Source organism: Lithobates pipiens, unplaced genomic scaffold (assembly GCF_037356315.1).
Source record: "Lithobates pipiens isolate NorthernLeopardFrog02 unplaced genomic scaffold, aLitPip1_a1.2 Scaffold_18, whole genome shotgun sequence".
Lineage (NCBI taxonomy): Eukaryota > Metazoa > Chordata > Amphibia > Anura > Ranidae > Lithobates > Lithobates pipiens.
In genome coordinates, this window is record NW_027507758.1 from 351,755,727 (window position 1) to 351,783,686 (window position 27,960).

The following is a 27,960-nucleotide window of genomic DNA, read 5'->3' on the forward strand; positions in this document are numbered from 1 at the left end:
GGTAAACATCTCTGACCTGATTAGAAGAGTGAACCAACACCACACTATAGAGCGTGCTCTTGCCATAAATGCATTGAAGTGTGATCTATTTGATAAGCGATGGAAAATTTGGACCAACAAATATAAGAATTCTGTGAACTAGATCTTAACCCTGATAATATATATCCTGTGTAGTAACCAGTATTTGCATTATTGTTTATGTAACCACCTACTTACCCGTTTTTTTTTTTTTTTTCTCACCCTTTCTCTCCCTCTCCCCTCTTCCCTCCCTCTATTACATTGACTGTTAATTACAATTGTAAAAGTCAACATGTCCTGTACCACTCACCTTTGTATATCCTTTAAAAATTAATAAAAATGTATTGAAATAAAAAAATGTACCAGTTGAAAATTGCAAACAGATTCAACTTAACACAACAAACCTACACAGTCCCTGTCTTGTTTGCACCGCCTGTATACTGCTGTTCTGAGTATATAGGGCCTGGGGGCCACACGCATTTCCTTTTTTTAATATGGGTACTGGGTTCCCCTTAATATGCGTACAAGACCCAAAGGTGCTGGTAATAGGCAGGGAGGGCTACCCATGCCATTTTTCTCAATGATTTTCAACCATATTGCAGGAACCAGATATAACATTAAAACCGCATGCAGTTTTAAATGGTGTTATTTCCGTTTAATGTCATTTTGTGCAGGGACTGTTCTAAACACGGGAAACACGTGGCACTTCACAGGCATACTACAGACACCCCCCAGGCACCATATTTAAAGGAATATTTCACTTTTTTTTTTCACTTTAATCGTCATTAAAATCAGTGCTCCCGCCAAAACGGCCATTTTTAAAAACATTTTAGGCATTGACCCATGTCCCCTGGGGCAGGAGCCAGGTCCCCAAACCCTTTTTAGGACAGTATCTTGCATATTAGCTGTTAAAATTAGCACTTTTAATTTCGAACGTTCGAGTCCCATAGACTTCAATGGGGTTCTAAAGTTCGTACGAATTTGGGGTCCGTTCGAAAGTTCTGGTGCGAACCGAACCGGGGGGTGTTCGGCTCATCCCTAGTCCTATGCCTATATACTTTTGCTAATAGGTGTCCCTCATTCCCATTTCAGAAATTTGGGAGATATGAGTTTGTATAATCTGACTGAACCATGTTTTGCTAGCTTTGAAATTTGGCTAGGTTTAGCAAACAAATCAACATTTCATAAACCTTGTTTACATTGGAATGAGTTGAATCTTATGTTTTTCACCTACTTTCAGAATTCTATAGAAAACCTACTTAGCTCAATATATTGTATCAAATAGTAACATTTGTGGCCAATTCCTTTTGGACTTCTTCACAACTGCTGTGGTAAGATATGAGAAATATAAATCCAAAAACATTTATTGACCCAGTTCATGGCATCTATCTCCTATACACAGATTATTTTGCTATTGTATTGATCTGACTCTGCCCAATTCAGAAAATATGTACCAGTATATAAGCATATATGAAATGATTGTGTGCCTGCTGATGATGAGAGAAAAATTGGACATATAGAGACAAGTCACCTTTTACTTTGTGCTGTCTGCAGGCACAGGCTTAATGTGTCTAATGGATAATTTAAGCAGTAGTAATCCCAAAACCAAAAATGAAAATGAATGCAGCCATCACATCTAAAAATATGTAAGCTGCAATATAATAAATGTCTGCTTTTGGGTTTTATAACGCTTTCAGCCCTGGGTGTGTGTATTTGCTTTTCTGACAATTGTCAGGCCAAACTATGTTTGCCAGAAGGAGACACAGTAGGTGTTATTTAGGTATAGGTGGTAATTAATTTAGAATAAAGGCAATTTAATTATACCCTCCACACTGCAAAAGCATCATGCCCATAATATGAACTGTATTTATAAATCAATGATATGCACTGTCAGCTTTTGGCACGGCTTCTACCTGTGCTCTTTTTAAACTTTTAATAAATGAAGTCCTGCCCAGCCCCACAAGATGGCTTAGGACTTGTGTAGATGGACAAATACAACATGCATTAAAGTGGAACCAAATACTCATATCCTTTATAGCCAAGGATCAGCCAAGGCATGCCGTGACCGTCACTGTTTTGGCAAACAGTTACATTGGTAGGTTTAGTACCACTAAACATACTGTACATTCAGTTTGCATTTCAGATGCTTCTGGGTTCCACCTGAGTTCATTAGCAGGTGCATTAAAGGGGAATTACACCTAAAAAATAAAAAAAACTGCTGACTGGTAGGATTTTTATGACAGACGAGAACTTGACGAGAGCTAATATGGGACGCTTGCTAGCACATAAAGGCTAAAAGCTCATGGAGCTAAACTTTTAATGCAGTGGTTTCTTTCCATTTGAATTTACAGTTGATTTGCAATTGGCCTTCTTCTGTCCTGCAGCAAACTGCTGCAAGTTGCTTTTGCATTGTCAATGACTTATATGGAGGGAAGCTTTTAACAGAAAAACCTCTTCTGTTCCCATTTCAATTTTTCTTTCACTGTCCGTGAGACCTGGCTTTTGCTGACCACCACTAAGCCCTGCCAACTGTCATTCTACTCCTCTCTGGAACTGCCTCAATGGCCAGTAAAGGCACATACATTAGACAGGGTAATGACAGTTGAGTAGACTTAGTTATGAAGTAAGGGAAAGTCAGGTAACAAAGTGAAACCAAGGACTTGCCTTGCATTTGAGATCTTGAGAAGTTTCTGAGTTTCATCTAAAAGCCTCTAAACCTGAGACAGCTTCAACAAACTAGAGAAATTTTACCACAGAAAACACAGGCGTTATTATTTAAAATTGTCAGAACAATTAGCAACGAGCTGATTTTTATCCACGTTTGTATAAAATGTATACAGATACTGATTGACGCAGTTACATATTTCTTTTGTTTTGTTATTTCTGATTCAATTATTTTTATGAATAAAATCTTTCTGTGTTCTGTGTTTTGACAATAGGAAATATTTGGCTATAGAGTAAGCATCCTTTGGATTATCCTGTGTGTGATTGGTTACTGCGTGTCAGGAGGGATCCTTCTCTTGCTCTTTTATTGGAAGCCAGAGTGGAGCGTATGGGCAAACTGTGTTCCATCTTCTTTGGAGAAAGCCAATGTGGTTTTACTTAGAACAACTGTAAGTAACTTTTCTATTAGATGGTCCAGTTATATAGAACTGCAATCCATTATGAGCTTTTAACTGCAAATGTTGTTTATATACACCAACTAGATATAATCTCACTGCTTTCTATTGTTGGAAGCAGTATTACCAGACATTTCCCCCCATCTGAATATCCGCCATTTTATCTAGGATGAAAGGAAGAAATACACTAGGAAGAAAGTACGCTGGATCAAGTTAGATGAATTTAAAGATTGGCTGAGTGGGTCGCCATGTTCTGTCATGTCTGATGAAAACTCCACAGTAAATAGAGCTATAAGAAGACCAGATCTTAAAGTAAGTTATAGTACAAACTTTCAATAGCATGCTTACATTAATGGATTTAGCACATCTGGACACAGCAGCACTAATGATTTTTCAGTATATCTCAACTAGTAATACAAAAAAAAACCAAAGATATCAATTCACTCGCAGCAATGCCCACAATGTTCTCTAAAATTGTAAACCCATAGAGAATAAATGGAGAACACACATACCAGTAAAGTTCAGTACAAGGTCCAGTCAAATAGATGACAGTGTTTGGCTTTCACATGAAATGGACTTGGTTCAAAACAATGCTACAGGGTCCTGCAGATTGCCAGGAGAAGATCCGGGAAGATCTGAGGAGATCAAACTCATTAGACTAAAGCAGTAATTTATTTCTTGCTCAAAAGATTTATTAAGCATATTTCAATGTACATTGCCATACATCAGGAAAATTTGGAGAACCTGTTATATGAACAGCATAATAGCTTAACATAACTTAGTTAAAGGCCAAAAAGCAGTAATTAGTTGTGGTCAGGTAGTGCTATGTAACACATTTGGTAAAGAGGGTAAACCCCTCATAATTGAATGAAAACTAGGCTGTAGAGGTAGTTGTAAAAAGTTAATTGGGGTAAGGAAGGGGAAAGGAGAGAAGGGGAAGGTCAAAAGGAATAGGGGTCCCTAGAGAGGACCAGGATCTGTATGTAACCTGAAGTTCATGGCAATAGAAGTGAGTCATGAAAGTCAGGGGGCAGGAAGTGAGTAATCCGCGGTCTCTATAGTTTTTCATAGGCGGAAACTTTTTCCAGGAGGCCTGCCTCAATCTTGGCGTGGACCATTGCTTGAATGATTCTGTTATTCATTGCTAAGATGCATAGAAATTAGGGTTTCCAGGCTTTAGCAATGGTCTGCTTGGCTGCAGTGGTAATGAATAGGAGGACTTTGAATTGGCAGTGGGTTACAGTCAAGGGTTTGTTGTTCAGGAGAGCTATTGTGGGGTCAAGTGGTATTGGTGTCTCCAATACGGTAGAAAGTACCTAGAATACTTTGGTCCAGAATGCTTTCACCGTGGGGCATTCCTACCAAATGTGTACATGTGTGTCTGCTGTGGTGCAGCCTCGAAAGCAATGTGGGTAGTATTGGGGGAGAATTTGGCAATCCTGGCAGGGACCAGATATCATCTGTGAGCACTTTGTAGTTGGTCTCTCAGGCTACAATTTAGTCACTTGCCATATATGTGCCCAATCAGCTGGATCAAGAGTTAGGTTGAGGTCACTTTCCCACTAGCTTGTGTATGCCAGTGGGGAGGAGGTTAAGTGTGTTAGGAGAAGGGCATAGAGTTTTGAGATGAGACCACGTCTGTGGAGATCCTTCATGCAAGCCTGCTCGAATGTGGTGAAGTGGAAGGAAGAAGAGTCAGGTGGTGTGTAGGAGAAGAAGTGCTTGATTTGTAAGTAACTAAAAATTTCTGATGAAGGAAGGTTATGAAGTTCACATAATAATGGAAAAGGTATAACTGTACCATTTGTAAAAAAAGGTGAGCTGTCTGATTTGTCGACAGCAAAGGTCCCATGAAGCCCACACATGATCAAATTGTCAGACGAATTTGTTCCGTCTGACCTTTCCTGTCAAAGTCTGGGCGTGTGTACACGGCATAAGACCTCCTCTTATATGGGGAGAGTAAAGAATTGGTTGAGGTAGGCGAGGTTTGATCTTCCCCCATATGAAGTATATAAGGTTTTTCGCTGTGGAATACACAGGAAGTAGGGACCCGTATTGGTAGTATTCGGAAGAGGTGGAGGATCTTTGGGAGAATGGACATCTTTAGCGCTGTTATTCTGCCCAACCAGGCTAAGGGTAGGGGTGACCATTTCGATATAAGAGAGTAGAGGTGCAACACCATGGGTGGGTAGTTGACTGAAAATAGATTGGAGGCGTTAGCCATAAATTTGACACCTAAATATGTAATATGTGAGGTGGCCCAAGGGAATGGGAGAATTGCGCTAAGATGGGGCTGTAGGGCTGGAGGGAGACAAATGTTTAGGGCTGTCGATTTTTGCGGGTTGACCAGATAATTGTCCAAAGTGAAAGAGTATGATTAGTAGGTTTTGGAAGGAAATTAAGGGAGAGGTAAGGAAGATAGGGACATCATCAGCGAATAAGCATAGTTTATGCTAATGTCCGCCTAGTTCCAGGCCTTGGATATTTGGGTTGGAGTGGATTAGAAGGGCAAGAGGTTCAATCACTAGGGCGAAATGGAGTAGGAAAAGATGACAACCTTGGCGAGTGCTGCGTTCAATGGGGAAAGGGTCTGAGCGAAACCCGGAGTAGGATACATATGCTTTGGGGTTTTGGTATAGGGCCAAGACCTATTATAAAAAGTGTGAGCCAAACCCCCAGCGCTGTAGGATGAAGTGGAGGTATGGCCAAGATGTTTTGTGTATGTGGCAGGTGCGGGTGGTATAGGCTAGAAGTGTAGCTCGTCTGATATTGTCTCCAGCTTGGCGGGAGGGGAGGATTCCTGTTTGGTCTTTGTGAATAAAAGTGCCAATGAACAAGTTAAGTCACGATGCAAGCACTTTAGCCAGGAGCTTGATGTCTAAGGTGAGTATGGATATCGACCTGTAGTTGGACCAAGTTGTGTCATTAGTGTTGTATTTAGGGATCATGAAGAAGGCATGGCCCAAGAGAAGTGAGCTGTATGCCTCTAATAAATGAGTGGTAAGGAGGGCAGCAAATTTCTTGTAGGAAGTTGCCGAGAATCCATCTGGGCCTGGTCATTTGCGTGGTTTTTGATAGCTAATATAATTTCTTCCGTAGTCACTGGTCTTTCTAAGGTTTCTCAGTGGGCTGAGGAGAGGGGTGGAAGTTGGCTAGAGGAGAGGAGGTCATCCAAGAGCGGTGGAAACTTTATATAATGTTGAAAGATGTCTATGAAATTCTCATTGAATTTTAATGGGTAAATTGGAGTAGGAGACAGCTTTAGACGAGTAGGCTTAGGGGTATAGTCAGCTTTCCAGAGTGCTAGGGCTAGGAATGTGTCTGGATTGTTTGCTTTATTATAAAGAGTGTGTTGCGATCTGCGGAGGTGTTTTTCTGCCGACTCTGTCAGGAAGAGATCGAGTTATAGGCATGATTTTTCATAAGAGCTTTTATTCAATTGAATTGGCAAGGTTTGGAACTCCGCAGAGGCTACATAAAAGGCCTCTTCTAATCGCCTATGTTGGAGACGTTTCTGCTTACGGATATGCGATGCTCCGCTGATACTTGCCCCTCTAATCACAGGTTTGTGGGTCTCCCACAAAGTTAAAGGGGAAACATCTCGTGTGTTGTTGTTAGCCAAGTAGACTTTAATGGTGCTTTCAGTGTCTTGGCGATAGGTTGGATTGACTAACAGGCTGTCATTGATAGTCCAGGTTCAGTGGTTAGGTCTAGGGACTAGTGAGGAGAAAGAGGTGATCACTGAATTATAGTCAGACCAAGAACGAGGTGCAATGGTCGAGGTCAGGACAAGCGGGGAGGTGCTAACATTAATAAGAATATGATCTATATGGGAGAAGAGTGTGTGGGGGGTGGGAGTAGTGTGTGTGTGTTGGCGTCTGGCTGGGTTCTGTTCCCTCCAAGAACCCAATAAAGAGTGTTGGTTCAATAGTTGTTGAAAGGAAAGGCGCATCTCTTTGTTGCATAGAGACTAAATAGAAAACCTCAATAAACAGTACCAACAGTTAATCCAGAGAAAGACTGAGAAACCCTTATAAAGCATGATCCAATTTGCTCCAACAGAGGAAAATAAACTTCTTTATGATTCTCTAAGGCAATTGAATATTGCGTGGATCAACAATCTCTGCAAGGCTGTACCCTGGCCTAGGTCGACAAGGCCCAGACCTAGTGCAGCACTTTGCAGGGGGGGCAGCACGGAAAGAGTCCCCGCCAGCTTGTGCTACACGGTTAGTGTAGCGCCAGTCTTATGGGGTGGGCTGGGCTGACAGACAAATTAGTCTAGTGCCCCCATAAAGCGGCCGCACTGCTTCCCGTACGTGGGTGGCTAGCATCCCGCAACTGTGGGGGGAGGAGAGCTTATAATTTTGACTGTCATATCATCCTGGACCACAAATTTTACTCACTGTGCTATATGTTTTCTGCTGCACAATTGGCATGGTTATATATTCTTAGTCCTCTCCATAAAATTATCAGAAATTTGTGCTTAAAGTAGAACTATAGGCAACACTTTTTTTTTTTTTTTACATTTTGGATAGAATAAGGGAGGGTTATAGCCCCTGTCAGTGTGAAGAGATTTCCCTTCACTTCCTGCCCCATAGCCAAACAGGAAGTGAGAGAAAATCTATGCAAATTAAGGGAATCCATTGCCCCCCCCCCCCCCCCAGGCCCTCAGAACTAGTGTAGTGTCCCCACTCGAAAATTTCAGGGCAGGTCTTAAACAGCAAGGGGTGTGGCCTCGATAGGATAGGGTGGGTTATATTTAAATTAGGGAGTGCACGAGTTTAGTCAGGCCTAGGCCAGCACAAACCCTAAATACATTACTGAATCTCTGGTGTTATTATTATGAATTATAATATCCAGTTATATTGTAAGCATTTAGGTATGCATCCAGATTTTTTAAACAAGTTACTAAGCTGCCTTTAAATTGTTTTTAAAGAAGCCTATTCCACATTTTCACAGCACTTACTGTAAAATAGCATTTCTGTTTATGCAGATTAAACCTATTTTTTCCAGATACAATGGGTGCCTCCTTCTCCTTTGCAATGAAGTTAAAGTCAATAACAAGTCAAAAATTGTAATAATTGTTATATAAAATTTCACTGTATATAACAATTTGTGTATTTATACATGGTGATTGTATCCCCCCTAATGATCTCATCTCAAGGGAAAATAAACTTAGTTCAGCTACACTTTCCTCCATGCTTCTTAGTTTAGTTGCTGCATTTCTTACTCCTGTCCCCTGCACACTGTACGTTACAAACTGCCATCCCCTGAACTCTGTGGGTTTGTGTTGCTTACTCTGGACCTCCGCATTATGTGTGTTACATACTCCTGACTCATATACTCTGTGCATTGCTTATCCTTTGCCCCTGCAATCTTTGCGATATGCACTCCTGTCCACTACAATCTGTACATTACTTACTCCTAACCCAGAGTAGCGTAGGCTTAGATTTTTTTTAATTTTTTTTTATCCATATCGCTTTTAAGCTGGTACACACAGCCAGAATGTCAGGAGATATTTGCGGATACAAAAAATACCGGCCAACATCCTGCCCGTGTGTATGTGGGAATGCATGCTGGAAAACCAGCAGCCGATTGACTCCCGATCAGCACTCTCAGCCAATGGCAGAGTTCTGATCAGAGTGTTCTGGCAGGGGGGCACCCCCCTGTCAGAACACAACAACTTAACGGGGACAATTTGATCATGCCCACCATTTGCATCACTGCACTCCTTAAGGGTGCCCTTGGTCTTTCAAAAGCCTAGAAACACCCCTGCACAGAAGGTAATTGTGCAGTATAGTGTAGCGACTACCAATCTGTGTAGATAAGGGCCACAAAGCATTTGTTACTATTTCGTATCAAGTGTAGGCAACATAACGACATGCCAGGAAACTTTTTTCTCAATACCAAAGTAAAGATCATGATTGTTTTTCTAAGATATGAGTCCAACAAAAGCTTTTATGACAATCTCAAACATTCTGATAAGTATAATTGTGTCAGGTGGATGGATATTGGGCTGTAACCTGGCTTAACCTAATAGGAAATCTTGGCATGGTAGGAGCAGGTACTAAGAAGCTCTTTGTTTGCCAGCAAGACAAACTCGATTGACTTGGCAGAAGAATGCAACACTGTAGGATGACTGCCCAGATTGTTCCCATATTAGCCAGGTACTGTTTATTACAATATACAATAAAATCAGTGTGAGAATCATTAACTAGAATATTCAGCTGGGGTAACTAGCAAGATAAAATATTATTATTCTTTGCTTATCAAGTGCCAACATATTACGTGGTGCTGGTAGATAACAACCATAGTTGTTATGTGTTTTCTTATGCCGATTTATATGTTTTGCATGCACTGACAAAGCTTACATCAGTTTAGTTTCCATTTATCTATCTCAGCAACAAATGCAGTACTTTGTAAAGAAAGATTCCAAAGCTGCTATAGAGTTCTCCCCATGTGCTTCCCACATTTGTCATTGTTATTAGGATGCAATTAAAAACGATTACAGTAAAGAATACCATTACTTGATGGTTATTTAACATGGTCAAATAACTGATATAAAGAATAATCTAAAGCTTCCTAGCCATTTCCAACTGTTTCTTACTATCTTGGACAAAAATTTCTATCTAGTATCATAACACTCTGCTTAACCATAACCTCATATATTGGTCTTATTTCAAGCAGCAACTCCAGTTGTAACAATAAAACAAACAAAATGAATCGGAAAAGTGTGGTCACAACACCATGTACAGTATATTCCCATTTTTATTTGTCAATTTGTTGTGAAAATAAGCAGTGCTGAAAATATGGGATAGCAGACAGCAGGCATTTAGATAAACAATAAACACAATCATGCTTCATTTGGATAAAATTATGGCCGCGGCCTTTATTATTATTGGCTTTAAAAAATAAAATAGACTTTTATTTCCATTTAAAAACACAGAAACAGCTCAGCCACTACGACTCGAGCTGTATCATTAAAAGAAGAGGGGTATCACCCCATAACTCAAACACACACTTCAAATAACACCAACACTTTTATTAATAAATAAATTCAATTGTTTAAAATATGTAAACTGTCCCCCTTAAATAAGGTGACACTGCCACGTAATAAAATAGCCGCGACTGAAGGGAGGGAGGGAGGAAACAGCATAGCTCGATGCTACTGAGGCGACTGAAAATATGGGGCTCAGAACCCTCCTTTTTACTTGAAATTCTCCTCACAGGTCACCCTAAACTGCCCAGATACAGTGGTCAGCAGACCTCTGCTGCAATCAGGGGGCCAATCAGAAACCTTCCCGCATTTTTCAAACCTGAGAGGATACTAAAAACCCCACTGCCGCAAACCCATGAGGAAAGGAGGGCTTGAAACTGTTTTCCCCCCTTTTCCTTTCATTCTAGCTGCTCATGTTGCAGAACCAGCCAACACATTAAATCCAATACAGTATATAGTTATGAAGCCTTGTCTCAGGTGTAATGAGATATTGGAAACATTGTAGAAAAACAAACTGCACACTGTAATGCACAAGAAAAGACATAAATACAATGTAAACCATCCCTCCTTCATTTTCAAGTTCCTGATCTTTTTCCTTCCATGTTCCTTTATGTTAGGATACAAGTACATAGAAAAGAAGGTAGTTTTTTCAGTTGTCAGGACTCAGGAGGATACTGACACTGGGCACTATGACTATTGGGACAGATAAAATGCAGAACTACACTGCCTATGTAGCTAAATGCCTTCTCACACAAGTTAAACCTTGAACACACGATCAGACTTTCCGACAACAAAACCGTGGAATTTTTTTTGAAGGGTGTTGGCTCCAACTTGTCTTGTTGTTGGCCAACAATGTTGGCCAACAATTATGAACATTGTGACGTACAAGACGTACGGTGAGCCGATGTGATATATCCATTACGAATGCTATTTTTACAAGACTGAGCGCTTCCGGCTCGTCCTTGATTCCAAGCATGCGTGTTTGTACTTTGGACTTTTGTCCGACGGACATGTGCACACACGATCGGATGTCCGACAACAAACATTTGTTGGCGGAAAATTTGAGAACATGCTAGCCAACATTTGTCCGATGGAGCATACAAATGGTCAGACTTACCACCAACAAGCTCACATTCAACATTTCCGTCAGAGAATACGATCGTGTGTACACGGCATAAGTGTACATAGTATTCATGACTAATAATAGAATGTAATTCTAAGTATTGCACAGACAGTTGTAGAATGCAAGCTTGTTAAACAAGATGAAAAAACCCCACCTGCAGTTACTGAAAATAACAATTAAGGCCAGATATAGTGTTTATAACCCTTGTTTCTTATGAAAATAAACAATTGCCCATTTGTCCAATTAAAAATGTTCCCATTACAGTTTGCATTAGCCTTTTGGATAGAATTATCATAGAAAGAGTCTGCCAATTCTACCATTCTTGATGACTTCCCTTTTAATGTGTACTTGCATAAACATCCAGAAATGTATATCTACCATATAGTTTTTATGACTTTCCTAATAGGAAGGAAAGCTATGAATGTAGATCCATTTAAGAAAGGCTTAATAGATATGAAAGGTGGGCATAAAGAAGTGTAGAGATGATTGGTAGTAAATATTAGAGGGGTTCCAGGCACTGGTAATCCCCACTAAAAACACCATGAGTTTACATGTGTTAACATCAATTGACATTTCTTAGCAAGCAGTCAGACTTACACACTTATTTCCTTATTACACTTACACCTTATGGTTACTACACACATATTTTCATGTATAATGCAAAAAGAAGCATGAAGTTGCTCTCCATGTGAGTTGCACCACTTCTTCCATTTGGCTGTTATTAGAACAATGCACAATAATGCAGGTATGCACTGCTTGAGTTAATAAAGGCCTTACCATATCACACTTACCCAACTCAACCTAATGAAGTAGAAATAATGAAGGATTTGAAGATAGGCTGTTTCCAAATGATACAGGTTTATATGGCTAGCTGGGGGCAAGCACAACAGGAAAGGATATAGGTATTCAGTTCCTTCTTATAACAAACTGAACAATAGTAGCATATAGTGGCTACATGTAAATTATTCCATGTGTCCTACCTTGGTTCTCTTACCACAGTGGGTGCCAGAACCTCCAGAAGCAAGTTTAACTCAATGGAACAACCACAATAGCAAAATTAGGAGGCACACATCATATAGACCAACCACATCCAATGGTAAACTAGTAGAGGCTTCAGCTACAGCCTGCTTTTTGGAAATGCCCCATCAGTGTGTTTCTTATATAATTTTAATTGAGGCCATTTATTGGTGTAAATATCTTCCTGTTCCCATTTATTTAGGAGGGTGTTAGTTACACTTTCTGCATATTAGCACCTATGACTACTCCCTTTATTCAATTATTAACCACTTCAAGAGCGCCCACCGCATATATACTGCGGCAGGGTGGCTCTATTGCATGAAACAACGTACTTGTATGTTATTTCGTGCAATAGATACAGTGGCTGATGGTAACCCCTTCCCTGCCAGTGTCATTTATACAGTGATCAGTGCATTTTTTAGCACTGATCCCTGTATTGGTGTCACTGTTCCCCAAAAAGTGTCTCTTAGGGTCAGATTTGTCTGCCGCAATGTCGCAGTCCTGCTAAAAATTGCTAATTGCCACCATTATCAGTAAAAAACAATAAAAAAATTAAAAGTCCATAAATCTATCCCATAGTTTGTAGACACTATAACTCTTGCACAAACCAATCAATATACGCTTATTGGAATTTTTTTATTCAAAAATATGTAGAAGAATACATATTGGCCTAAATTGATGAAGAATTTTGTTCTCTTACATTTTTTTCTTTTAGATATGTATTATAGCAGAAAGTAAAAAATATTGTTTTTTTTTTCAAAATTGTCAGTCTTTTTTGGTTTATACCACAAAAAATAAAAGCCGAAGAGGTGACCACCACCAAAAGAAATCTCTATTTGTGGGAAAAAAAGGACCTCAATTTTATTTGGGTACAGCGTTGCACTCCAGCTCAATTGTCAGTTAAAATAACGCAGTGCCATATCGCAAAAAATGGCTTGGTCATTAAGGGGCTAAAACCTTCCATGGCTGAAGTGGTTAAAATAACTTACTTCTTACAACTTTTTTCACTGCAATACATTACACAATACTAATAGCAAAATATTTTCTAGTGTATATATTCTACAAAGTGTATCCCTTTCAGATTATATTTTCAAAGTTACCATCAAAGTTCATGAGAGAACCTTATCTATGGCAGTTAATGATAACATATGGTAGTCTTCTCCATTTACTTTAATTCATGTCTATGAAGTTTGTTCTTCCAATTGGAAGATTATTTTCTTTTATTTTTAAAATATACCATAATATGAAAGGAAAAGTTAATCCAACTGCTGAATGTGAAATACCCTGCAAGAATAAAACTAACCTGCCTATTATTCTTTTAAGTAAAAAAAAAAATTATAATAATAATAATAATCATCATCATCATAATAGTTATGGTAAGGCAGGTGTAATTATTATCAAAATTATTAAATATATGGGTAATATCAAAATCCTACTACACTGACTAGATATTTTACCAACTCAACATGTGACATAACATGTTAGATGATTAATATATGTCATGGATATAAATATCCATGGATACCACACCTACCTATACACTATATACATTATAGTAAATTGGATCAGTTATTTTTTGTCCCGTTTTTATGTAAGTGCTTTAATGCTAAAAATTGAAAATATCTCTCTAAAGGTAAAATTCATTAGAGTACAGAAGATTCGATATGTATGGGACAACTACAAAAAGGAATTTCAGAAAATTGGGTAAGTTTAAGAACATGTGAAGAACACATCCCGCCTCTCCATGAGATTCAATGGAGTTGATTTACTAAAGGCAAATAGACTTCACTTTGCAAGGGAAGTTGCACATTGCAAGCAAATTTTCCCATAGCGTAGTGAATGCAGTGAAGCTGTGCCGATTTCCATCGCCAATCATGTGCAAGCAAAAATGTTTTATTTTATTTTTCTTGCACATAATTGGATATTCTTTGCAAAGCAAAATTTCTCCACATTCACCAAGTTCTTGGAAAAATTTCCTTGCAAAGCGCAACTTCCTTTGTAAAATGAATAACCTTCTATATATGCCATTAGAAAATAAACCCAAATGTTTCTGGTTTTAACTGAACTGTTTTTTTATTCAGTCAATATGAATGCAAAAGCAGGTCGAAATTAACTTAGAATCAACTCAGTTTAAGTTAGAAGCAAGTTGAAGATATGTAATTTGCACATTGTATGGTCTTAAAATTATATTAAAGGTTATTGTTAGTATTTTTTCAAAAATAAAATAAAAAAGATGTTATACTTACCTGCTTTGTGCAATGATATTGCACAGAGTGGTATCTTACCTCATTTTTCAGTCCCTCGCTGATGCTGTCTGTTCCTATTCTCTTCTGGGTGCCCCCTCAGCAAGCCAGGTGCTAAGGGAGCACCCATACGGCACTCTCCCAAGTCGGGTTGTGTGTCCATAGACATACATTGTACTGGTAAGCCTATGTAAGTGAGAGGAGCTGTGCTGAAGCCAGGACTCTGTCGGGTAAGTGTTTAAAGACTTGGGTGAGTAGATTAGGTTGTGTTTTTTTATATCATTTTAATGCAGGGAATTGACTGAGGAACTTCAAGTGGTTGAAAACATGTGTCAATCCCAAAGGAATATTATTGGGTAACACTCTGCAATGATGTTTAGCTAAAATTATTTCTATGTATAGTGCTGTGAAAAAGTATTTGCCACCTTCCTTTGCATATTTGTCACACTTAAATGATTCAGATCATCAAAAAAAATATTACACAAAGATAACTCGAGTAAATTCAAAATGCAGTTTTTAACTACTTCAGCCCTTGAGGAAAACCAAGCACCGCCTTCAGGTTTTCTAATGCCGCGTACACACGATCAAATTATCCGGCGTAAAAAAGTCCGGCGGACCAGAGTCCGCCAGACAATCCGCCCATGTGTTTGCTAGTCCGCTGGACTTTTGAAATGAACGGACTTTCCCGCGCACGGAGGAAAGTCCGTTAATTTTGAACGCGGCTCCAGGTAACCGGGACTAGCGAAGGAAGTCAATGTCGCCGTCTATGGCGGCGAGATTGACAATGCGCTGGCCCCATCACCTGGTATGGACTTAAAGGGGAAGCCCTACACCGAAAAAACGGCATGAGGGTCCCCTCAAAGGTCCATATAAGACCCTTATCCGAGCACACTACCTGGCCGGTCAGTAAAGGGAGTGGGGACGAGCGAGCGCCCCCCCCTCCTGAGCCGTACCAGGCTGTGTGCCCTCAACGTGGGGGGGTGCTTTGGCGAAGGAGGGGCCGCGTGGCCCCCCCACCCCAAAGCACCTTGTCCCCATGTTGATGAGGACAAGGGCCTCTTCCCGACAACCCTGGCCGTTGGTTGTCGGGGTCTGCGGGCAGGGGGCTTATCGGAATCTGGGAGCCCCCTTTAATAAGGGGGCCCCCAGATACCGGCCCCCCACTCTATGTGAATGAGTATGGTGTACAATGTACCCCTACCCATTCACCTGTGAAAAAAATGTAAATAAAACACCACAACACACAAGGGTTAAAAATAATTTATTGCACAGCTCCGGGGGTCTTCTTCCAACTTCGGGGGTCTTGTCCCCCTCTTCACGGGTCTTGTCTCCCTCTTCCGTTCTTCTTGCTGGGCCTCCGCTTTCCTCCTTTAGCTCTTTTACTAGCTGTGGTCCGGTCTTCTGTCGCCGCCGCTGCCTCTTCTTCCGACTTCGAGGGTCTTGTCCCCCTCTTCGGTTCTTCTTGGCGGGCCTCCACGCCTTCTTCCAGCTCTTTTACTGGCGGTGGCCCGGTCTTCTGTCGCCACCTTCTGTTCTTCTCCCCTTCTTCCTTGAGATGTTGACTCGTCGCTGTCTCTGGCCCTAATGACAGGGACGTGTTGCGCGGCGACTTATGTAGGGACAATGGGCGGGGTCACCGGGTGATGTCCCCGCCCATTGTGATGTCACAGTCCCAGCATCCTCTGGGACTTTTTTTCACAGTATTTGCTCAGCGATTTTTCAAACGTAATGTTTTTGGAAAAAACACACTTTAAAATTTTAATACACTAAAAAACACTATATTGCCCAAATTTTGGATGAAATAAAAAAGATGATCTTATGCCGAGTACATGGTTACCAAACACGACATGCTTTAAAATTGCACACAAACGTTCAGCAGTGACAAACTACATACATTTTTAAAAGCCCTTACAGGTTACCATTTTAGGGGGGGGGGGGGGTGGCAGTGATGCTTTTATTTTTATTAGATTTTTAAACTGTTCCTTTCATTTTTTTTTTTATAATTTTTATTGTTATCTCAGGGAAAGTAAATATTTCCTATGACAGCAATAGGTAGTGACAGGTACTCTTTTTTTTGAAAAAAATGGGGTCTATTAGACCCTAGATCTCTCCTCTCTCCTCTGCCCTCAAAGCATCTGACCACACCAAGATTGTTGTGATAAAATGCTTTGCCAATTTCCCAATGGCGCTGTTTATATCCAGCGAAACCTAAGTCATGAAATGCTTGTAGTTTCTGGTTTCTTAGGCCATAGAGATAATTGAAGCCATTCTGGTCTCCGATCAGCTCTATGGTCAGCTGACGGAACCACTGGCTGCAATCTCGGGTTCCCTGTTGGGACAGAAGAACCAGAGAAAACCATGGAAGATGGTGGTGGGGGGGAATGCTCCCTCCCACTGCTTGAAAAAGAAGTCTAAAGGCTAATTTGCTACTAAGATTGCTTTTACATGAAAGCCGACCACTGGTTGAAAAGAATGATACCAAGATGATACCTAAACCTGCAGGCATCATTCTAGTATAACCACACAAAGTCCAGCAACATACCAGTACGTTGCTGGTCCTTGTTGGGCATACATTATAATGTTCTTTTTTTTCATACAGCCTGTGGGCTGAAGGAAAAAAGAGATTGGTCGGTGAGTATGCCCACCATTAGAATACCGCCCTTCATCCACCCACTTCTAATGATGGGCATACATGCACCATTTTTTTTTTAACTGTGGTGGTGAAATCACCTCCTGCAGCGCTGGAGTCTCTGATTTACATATCATGGGAGCAAACGCTGTTGCTGTCAAGATAAATAAATCAGTGCTGCAGCTGAATGGTGTACCTGTTAAGCAAATGATGGTTAACAATAAACAAGTAACATTACAATATAACAGTAAGACTTACCATACCTGCAAAGCAAATACAATAAAACATAGTAAAAATAAAACATTTTTTTTAATGCAATCTGTGCCTAAAATGTTGTATGCCGAAGCATGGGGGCAATCCGCCACTAATGTTAGGACCAAATCGCTACTCCACCCCTACCCCCATGCTCCGGCATATATGCTCTTTTTTTTTTAACTGTGGTGGTGAAATCACCTCCGACAGCACTGGAGTCACAGCTTTACATATGCTGTTGCTGTCAAGATAAATAAATCAGTGCTACAGCTGAATGGCATACCTGCTAAGCAAATGATGGTTAACAATAAAACAAAGTAACAGTACAGTATAACAGTAAGACTTACCATACCTGCAAAGCAAATACAATATAACATAGTAAAAATAAAACATAGTAAAAAATATATGCCAAAGCATGGGGGCAATCCACCCCTAATGTTAGGGGCAAATCGCCCCTCTACCCCTGCCCCCATGCTTCAGCATATATGCTCTTTTTTTTTATTGTGATGGTGAAATCACCTTCTACAGCACTGGAGTCACTGATTTACGTATCATGGGAGCAAATGCCGTTGCTATCAAGATAAATAAATCAGTGCCACAGCTGAATGGTGTACCTGAAAACAAAAAATCTGTTAACAATAAAACACAGTAAACAGTAAAGTATAAAAGAATTACATAACTGAAAAGTAAACATGATAAAACAATAATAATAGTAACATTAAAACATTGTAGATTAGCATTATAGAATACAGTAAAAAAAAAGAGCAGAACAATAGAGAGAGAGAATAGAGAGAGAACAAAACTATTTTTTATTTTATATATTTTATTTTCAACTTTTTTTTTACACTTTTATTTGTTACTGTAATGCCCTGTACACACGGTCGGACTTTCCGTCGAAAAATTTGTGAACGGTTCGTGTTGTCGGAAAATCCGATCATGTGTGGGCTCCATTGGACTTTTTCCATCGGAATTTCCAGCACACAAAGTTTAAGAGCAGGATCTAAAATTTTCCGACAACAAAATCCAATCATTTACATTTTTGATCGTGTGTAGACAATTCCGATAGACAAAGTGCCACGCATGCTCAGAATAAATTACCAGACGAAAGCTATTGGCTATGGGCCCGTTTATAGCCCCGTCTTACGTGTTTTACGTCACTGCGTTCAGAACGATCAGATTTTCCCACAGCTTTGTGCGACCGTGTGTATGCTAGACAAGTTTGAGACAAAATCTGTTGGAAAAAATCTGACGGATTTTATCGTCGGAAAGTCCAACCGTGTGTATGGTGCATAACAGTTGTAACAGTTCGGTTCCAGGTTCGGGCGTCCCAAATTGCGATGGCATCTTTAGAGACCCTGTGAAAGTGTGTCCTAGTCTGTACAATGCTGTACCCTACGCTAATACTCCACTAGTGTGTGTGGTAGCATTCAAAACATTCACCAATGCAAAGACCAGGATTGTCAGGACAGGAGGAACAATAATAGCGCGTGTCACGCCTATATCCACTCTTTCTACAGACACAACATTTTCTTTGGGGGGCTCGTTGGGTAGGGGTACCAGGGAGGACATACGGAAAATGCCTCTCATGCAGTCGGCTTACTGCATTTGGATTGGGAGGTTTGGCCACAGCACGTCTACAAAATAGGGAATAGTTTTATGGCATTTTTATTATACGTTTTTTTTTTTTAGTAATGGCGGCAATCTGCAATTTATATCATGACTGCGACATTATGGGGGACACAACTGACACTTTTGACACTTTTTTTGAGACCATTGTCATTTATACAGCGATCAGTGCTATAAAAATGCACGGATTACTGTGTAAATGACACTGGCAGGGAAGAGGTTAAACACTAGGGGTCGATCAAGGGGTTAAGGGTGTCCTAGTGAGTGCTTCTAACTGTGGGGGGATGGGCTATCTAGGACGTGACAGCGATCATTGCTCCCAATGACAGGGAGCAGTAGATCTCTGTCTTGTCACTAGGCAGAATGGGGAAATGCCTTGTTTACATAGGCATCTCCCCGTTCTACCTCTTCATACCACAATCGTGGGCTGCTGGTGAACATCGAGTTCCCGAGACCTGGGGGCATGATCCTGCGGTGTGTGGTGGGCACGCCCGATAGGAGGCAAATTTAAAGGGATATACCTGTATGCCCATTTGCCTGCCTGTGCCATTCTGCTGACGTATATCTGTGTGCAGCGATTGGCAAGCGATTAAGGTTATGTTCGTGGATACAGAGGGGTTTCTCCACAATACCAGTCACCGTAGGAATTTGGAACATCATGTCTGTGTGAAGGGAGGATAGAACAAAAACATTCAGATTATCCCTCCACTTCACAACGAGAAAATTATTACACTTCAAGCAGGCTCTCTCCCCAGCCTAAGACGGGAATCTACAAGGTGCTGGGATAAGCCCCAGTGATTAGATTGCACGGTGCCACATGCGCCAATTCCATTATCAAACAAATGACTAAAAAGTGGTGTGCTTGTGTAATAATTGTCCACATACAAGTGGTACCCCTTTCCAAATAAGGATGACATCAAGTCCCACAAATCTTACCAGTGCTCCCTATGTAGTCTGGGCAGTTCTCTGGCTCCATGACTATCTCTTCCCTCGTAAAACATAAAACTATATGTATAGCCTGTGTTTGAAAGACAAGTGGCCAGAAAACTCAATCAGAGACTCATCAATGCAGACAACTTGATTGGGAGTAAAAAAGGCTGCAAACTGTTGGTTGAAGTGGTTTACGAGGGGCCAAATTTTGTAGAGCCAATCGTATCCAGGGTCACCCCAAGTAGGACAGAGTTCATTGTCATTGAAGTGCATGAACCACAAGATCTGCTCGTATCGTGCCCTGACCATGGAGGCAGAGAACATGGGCATATGGTGAATTGGGTCAGTGGACCAAAATGACCGCAACTTACTCTTTTTAGTTATGCCCATGAGGAGGGATAGGCTCAGAAAGGTCTTAAATTCGGGAACTGTAGTAGGTTATCATTCTTTGGCAAAGGTCAAATGGGGATTAGCGGTGATGAATTGACCAGCATACAAATTGTTTTGGTCCAAAATAGACCTATAGAGATCTTCTGTGAATAACAGCGAATAAAAATTAAGTGACGTAAAATCAACTGTTTCCGCCTTGATTCCAGGTTGGTCAGTGAAGGGGGAGTGTAGGGGTGCTGCAGAAGTGGTGGGCTCCAAATTAGGATTGGCAAATGCAGCAGGAAGGGCACTAAGGACCTGTGTTTGTCTTCTTCTTGGTGGCTGTGGGACACTAGATGTGCTAGCCACCTCACCAGCTTAAACTGCACTTATGGAACTCGCCACGTCACCACATGATACTGGAGTGCTGGTTTGACTACGACCAGGGTGTACTAGGCCGCTGGTGCTTGCCAGTTCACCAGAAAGATGAATGGCACTAGTACTGGCTCTCTGCTCCGTACGAGAGCCCTGCGGTTCTTGCACCTCAACAACAACAGAGGTGCTGTCATCTGTTAGGGTGCCACTGCTGTCTACAGGATCGTATTCAGAGCCTGAATCTGACAGATGAGTGACTTCCTCTTCACTATCTGTCATGCTCACAATCGTGTAGACCTCTTCACTAGTGTACTTTCAATTTGACATTTTGGTCTCTAAATTTACTGGTACACTAGTGAGACTCACAGGAAAAAGAGAACCTGACTGTCAGCGACTGATTCAAACACTACCAAAAAAACTGTTAGCATTTGCTTATGCAAAGTGACTTTTTATGGTCATGTTGAGCGTGATGCGCCACTTGTCTAGTATGGATGGGCACTTTCCTTGCAGACAGCATCGGTTGCGGTGCTGTGGTGTATGTGTGGGAGGAGCTGTTTACATCCTGATTACTGATGAGGGGAGCCGCGCGTCCGTTGGGAAACACCAGGGAGCAGCCAAGTGCGGCAGTCTTTTTGACGCTGATGTCTCCCCGCAATCTGGCGATCAGTGGCAATGCTATGGTTTGCATTTAATGCTTCATTTATTGTTTTATCTTGTACGTATAACCTGTTACGGGGTTTTATTTGGGCTTCAATAAAGTAAATCAAACTGGATTACGCTATGTGATTTTTTTATGTTCTCACATGATCCTGCTTTATTGGTGCTGCCCGTACCTAATAGGAATACTAGCAGAATCAGTTGAAATCCCTGAGAAGTGGCAACAAAGAGATATAGTTGGGATGGTGACCACGTGGTGACAAGCCTGGGTATGTCATGCACTAACTTATGAACTTTTATCACCTATAAGAAAATCAAATTTATTCACCTGAAACTACTTTATGGGACACTTTAATTTTACTTGTATGAGGAATTGTATATAAGCATGTCATAAACATATGTATTGACATGAGCGCTGCTATGGTGGTTTGAAGTCACATGATAGTTTGGACTGTTTTCATCACCATTTGTTTTTCATATTTGTTTTATTTTTCAGTAGCTGCTAAATTTTTGATGATCTAAGATTTTATGATCTAAGATTATAGGCTGTAACTTTGATATCTATAACCCTAAGAGGATCATTCATCCTTAGCGTTGAGTGGTGCGTTTGGGCCATATTTGTTTACTCTGTATTTTAATATATGGGGGTACCTGATGCTATAAAAACCTGATGGTGAAAAGAATCAACTAACTGGCTAACTAGCGTCACCTGTGACACAAATACGGCGATCAGAAAAAAGATTGATTAGTGACACTGGTGACAAGGTGTGAAAGGGTTTACTGGGGGGCGATCAAGGGGCTAAACCTTTATTAGGGGGGTTTATGGGGGTACCCTAGACCTATTGGGGCCTACTCCTAAATGTCTTAACACTTATTTCAGTCACAAATTACACCAATGCAGTGATCAGTCAAAAATCTGAAAACTGCAAATGGTGACACAGTGACAGGGAGAGAAGTGTTTAACTGGGGGGGGGGGGGGAGTGTACAGTGTTTACTGGTGTTAGTGTAGTGTTGTGCAACTCATGGTTAGATGTTATCTCTTCTCTCATTGGAATCGAAAAGACTTCACAAGGAGAGATGACATCACTTCCACGGGGAGGGAGGGACATATAGGTACGCCCATTTGCCCATCCATGCCATTCTGCCGACGTAAAGCGGCGTGCGGCGGTCGGCGGTCGGCAACTAGTTAAATGATGGTTTCATTTATTAAGGGAAAAAAGCTGCCTGACCCTATGGGAAAAAGTAATTGCCCCCTAAACCCCTAAAACTAATAACTAGTTGTGCCACCCTTGGCTGCAACATCTGCAATCAAGCATTTGTGATAACTGCCAATGAGTCTTTCACATTGCTGTGGAGGAATTTTGGCACACTCGTCTTTGCAGAATGGTTTTAATTCAGCCACATTGGAGTGTTTTTGATCATGAACGGTCTGTTTAAGGTCATGCCACAGCATGTTAATTGGATTTAAGTCCAGACGTTGACTAAGCCAAACCAAAGCCTTAATTTTTTTTAATTAAGCTATTTAGAGGTGGACTTGCTGGTGTTTTTCAGGTCATTGTCCTGCTGCATAACCCAAGTGCGCTTGAGCTTGAGGTCACAAACTGATGGCAGGACTTTCTCCTTCAGAATTTTCTGGTAGAGCATAGAATTCATGGTTCTGTCAATTATGACAAGTCATCCAGGTCCTGAAGCTGCAAAGCAGCCCCAGACCATCACACCACCACCACCATGTTTGACTGCTGGTATGATGTTCTTTTTATGAAATGCTGTGTTAGTTTTACGCCAGATGTAACGGAACGTACACCCTCCAAAAAGTTAAACTTTTGTCTCATCAACTCACAGAATATTTGCTAAAAAGTCTTGGGGATACTCAAGATGTTTTTTGGCAAATGTGAGACAAGCCTTTGTGTTTTTGGTCAGCAGTGGCTTTGCCTTGAAACTCTCTCATAGATGACATTTTTGACAAGTCTCTTTCTTATTGTTGAATTATGAACACTGACCTAAAAGGAGGCGAGTGAGGCCTGCAGTTCTTTTAGTGGATGTTCTGGGTTATTTTATGACCTCCTGGATGAGTTATCGTTCTGCTCCTGGAGAAATTTTGGTAGGCTGGCCACTCCTGGGAAAGTTCACCACTATTCCAAGTTTTCTCCATTTGTAGATCATGGCTCTCACCATGGTTTGCTAGAGTCCCAAAGCCTTAGAAATGGCTTTGTAACTCTTCCCAGACTGATACATGTCAATTACTTTGTAATTACATGCTTCACTTTGTCAGACAGCTTCTATTTAACTGATTTCTTGATTCAACAGGTCTGGCAGTAACCAGGCCTGAGTGTGGCATGTAAAATTTAACTCTATTTTCCAAAAAAATGTATTAATTACAGATCATTCATGACTTGGCAAAGGGGGGAGGGGAGGGGGCAGTAACTTTTTTTCACAGAGGCTAGGAAGGTTTGGACAGTTTTTTTTACCTTAATAAATTAAATCATAATGTAAAAACTGCATTTTGTAATTAATCAAGTTATCTTTATATATTATTAACATTTGTTTGATGATCTGAATCCTTTAAGTGTGACAAATTTTCAAGAAGATAAAAATCTGGAAGGAGTAAATACTTTTTCATAGCATTGTATATTCAGTAATATTTTCTTCTCAACAAAGTTGGTACACCCTAACACAGGAATGTCTTAATCCACTCTCTGCTATTATATTATGCGCCATTTAATGTATGCTATAAATACTTTCGTTGTTTATAATGTATGTTAATCTAAAATTATTTATTTATTTATTCAATGTATTGTTTTTCCTGTCGGTGCTCTTCCTGAAAGATTAAAACATCTCTCATTTGTTAGTAGTGTGACAGGAAAGTCTTGCAACATTGGAGACTAATACTTAAAGTGTATTAAAGAAGGAAACAAACATGTAATATATTGCAGCTTACTTATCATTAGATGTGGTGGCAGCATTAGTTTTCTTTTTTAGGTGTTTTCCCTGTTTTCACCTGGTGATCAGCTCAGTAAAATAACTTCCCTCTGAATGAAAAAGCAACAAAAATACCTTTGGACAACAACATTGTTAATCTGAGGAGAGGGGAGTGCTATATGGAGTAGCATATTTAAAAACTAATTGAAGGCAAACTCCAGCAACAGTTTTTGTTCCTTTTGGCATAAAGCTTTTACATAAGTATAAGTAAGAATACAAGCTGAGTATTGTACGCACCCCTGTCAGTGGTAAATGGTTTGTCTTAACCCTCTAGCTGCTACCTCTAACTGCTACATCTACAAGACAGCTTGTTCTGTTGAAAAACACCAGACTTACTGGCAGTATCACCAGGTGAAAATAAAGGAAAGAAAGCCATAAAAAAGAAAATGAATGCAGCCACCACATTTAAGAATTGGTGAGTTGCAATATAATACATTTGCTTTTGGGTTTAATACCACGTTAAGCCATTCGGGTGGCTCCTTTGAGAAATACCTTTGGCATTAAATATGTCAGAAATGTTTCTGCTGATTTTGATCTAAAGTGTGTGGAATCTTTTGAAAACTTTAGAATTATTTCTGTGAATACGAGCTTCTGCATTGCACCCGGGATATAGATGGCAGATTCAGATTACACCTGGATTGGTTTAATTGCATACATACACTAGGACAGCTCCTATCAAAGAGTGAGAATCAGGAGTCTGGTGTTTTTTGGCTTCTAGCAAGCATGATCTGGGCAGATATTAGAGAGAGTTTACAGCTTCTGCCAGCCCAGCGAGTCAAGCCACCTCCACCTCCGTGTCCCATCTGAACTTGAGCAAACAAGCAGGACAAAACTCTGGATAGCCGCACACTGAAAAAAAGACTTGAAATCCCATCTTTAATTAGAACAACGTGGGTCACATCAAAACAAAATAAAAAAATCCACAGCAAAAGAATAACAGAAATTTGACGCGTTTCGCACCGTAATCAGTGCTTACCCCTATAATACACCCTATAATATAAACAAAAAATATATAGAAAATATATAGAAAATCCCATTACAGATGTAAATATATGACTCTGACATTGTAGTACTCGCTCTCGATAACATGACAAGTTTATGAGTCCATTGATAATCCAATGTAACGTATTGGTGTAAAAAAACATATTTAATCCATGACAAAACTAGCAAGAAAAAAATTAGCAAACTTAGTCTATTGTAATATCCTCGGTCCTATTGGCTTATCCTATATAAACAATGAGAAAGCGTGTAACCCACTGTCAAAACTTAATAAATTCACAACAAAAATTTATAAATGTTGATTATTAAATAAATAAAATGCTGGGCAACACACACCAAGATCTTATCATGCTGTACCATTAACATAAATGTTAACCCACTATTGTGTTCATCTTATCCTCTCCCCCTTATATTTTCATTATCCAGATCATTCTATTATAACCAGAAAATTCCACACAATGTAGACTAACACATCTGTTGTCCATTAGCCACATTCCAAAGTGTCAACCAAGGATCACATGGCAAGGGAGGATCTTAATATTAAAAGCAGAAACCCTATAATATAAAAAAAATTAAAAATATATAGAAAAATATATGCCAGTGCCGATGCCAGTTATATAATTTTAACTGGCTGATCGGTTGTTAGTAGATGTATGATCTTTACATATGCATTGAGGACACATTGAGGCGGGCTGTGTAGTCTATATCGGTGGGCTTTTTTACAGGACACCATATACTGATTATACATGTGGCACCTGTGTTATTTACACATATATTTAATGTTTACATGGGTCCCTTTGTGTATGTGTTTGATTTTTTATCATTAAGTCTATATCCTCCACCCACTTTAATTTATTTTTTTGCTCTTTTTCTTGCACAGGATTTAATAATTTTTCATTCTGGATAAAATTGAATATTTTCATTTCACTTTCTAGGGCCTGTTGGTCAATTTTTTTAACTTATCTCACTAATTTCATACAGACATACACACCTTTATAAGGCGGTGTATGCCTGCAGCATCTTTTACATCATTTCTATTTTCACTAAGAGTTAAATTTTGGTTAGATTTTTTGTCAAAAATGTTTTTCTTTTTTCTTTTTGCTTTCTTTCAAGTTTTCTTCACTGCTTGGCAGCATATGCTAAGATATAATTGCAAGTGCGATTCAGCTGTTTGTAATTGCCTTCAATCTTTCAATTATGTGATATGCCTTGCCTTTTTTTATGTTTTATGCTATATATTTGATATTTGCTTGAAAGATGGTTAGCTATGAGTAAGCACTGATTACGGTGCGAAACGCGTCGGTACCCTGTTATTCTTTTGCTGTGGATGTTTTGATATTGTTTTGATGTGACTCACGTTTATTTAATTAAAGATGGGATTTCAAGTCTTTTTCCAGTGTACGGCTATCCAGAGTTTTGTCCTGCTTGTTTGCTCATGGTGTGTGTAATGGTCATCAATAGGAGACAGAGCTTTAGTCCTCGAGGATTACTTTGGAGCGGCGGTTCATCCTTTCTATCCCATCTGAACTTAGCGGATGGAGTCACTGAGTGCAGGTGGTAAATGGGGAGGGAGAAACCTTGGCATGGCAAGAGCAGAAATCACTGCGGACATTGCGACACAGGCACATTGAGCTGCGGGTCGTGTTGGGTGAGGTATTGTCCAGGTTAGAGGTGGGCAGAGACCTGGACACGTGTCTCAAAAACCAGACTGTCCTGGTGAAAACCAGACAGGTGGCAACCCTAGGGCTGACTGAGTGGAGGGGGGCTGACAGAGAGGAGGGGAGCTGACAGAGATAGGGGCTGACAGAGGGGAGGGGGGCTGACAGTGGAGGGGGGGTGACAGAGGATGGGGCTTACGCTTTAGCTACTGTTTGTGAGATGAAAAACAAAAAAAAAAACTCCAGAACACTGGGGCATGTCCCTTCATATAAATCACATTCCCATATTACCTCCCTCACCCTTCTGCTTCTGCTAACCTCTGGAAATATATCCCCAAACCGTGGGCCTCCATTTAACTGTACTCAATGCACCCATTACCCTGCACCCTCTGGCTGCAAGCAGTAGGAAATGAAAAACTCCGCTCTAGGTGAGTAATGGAAAACAGGTGAACTGAGGAATAGACTCCTCCCACGAGTGTTAGCCTCGGCTCGCTGGCCATGCAGTAGATACAAGAAAGAATGGATGGCTGCACACAAAAGTAATAGAAAGTCTCTTTATTGTAAAATTCATAAACACGAATGACACCACAGGATGGTAAAAGCAGGTACAGATAGATGCGTTTCACACAGCAACGCTGTGTTTATTCATGAATTATGTTTATGGATTTTACAATAAAGAGACTTTCTTTTACTTCAGTGTGCAACCATCCATTCTTACTTGTACCCTCTAGCTGCATCCGCAATCCACCTAATTTAGTTTGCATTTCTCTTCCTCCCAAGGCCAGACTCCCTTTCTTTTGCAACCTTTGGAATGCCCGCTCTGTAACAAGCTCACCTCCCTCCATGACCTCTTGATCTCTAACTCATTTAATCTACTCACCATAACCGAAACCTGGCTTCATGAATCTGACACTGAGTCTTCTGCTGCCCTATCCTATGGTGGTCTTCTCTGGACTCATTCACCCAGAT

General features: G+C 40.4%; 1 protein-coding gene across 1 annotated transcript in view; it reads left to right on the plus strand.

The window, feature by feature from the left end:
* The window catches only part of LOC143988152 (putative cation-transporting ATPase 13A4), a 156,517-nt gene that overhangs the window by 41,498 nt on the left and 87,059 nt on the right, over window positions 1–27,960 (plus strand). The window contains exons 2-4 of the mRNA XM_077487481.1: window positions 2,958–3,131; window positions 3,306–3,449; window positions 13,908–13,978. Coding sequence (XP_077343607.1) covers window positions 2,958–3,131; window positions 3,306–3,449; window positions 13,908–13,978 — 389 coding nt within the window. The remainder of the gene's footprint in view (window positions 1–2,957; window positions 3,132–3,305; window positions 3,450–13,907; window positions 13,979–27,960) is intronic.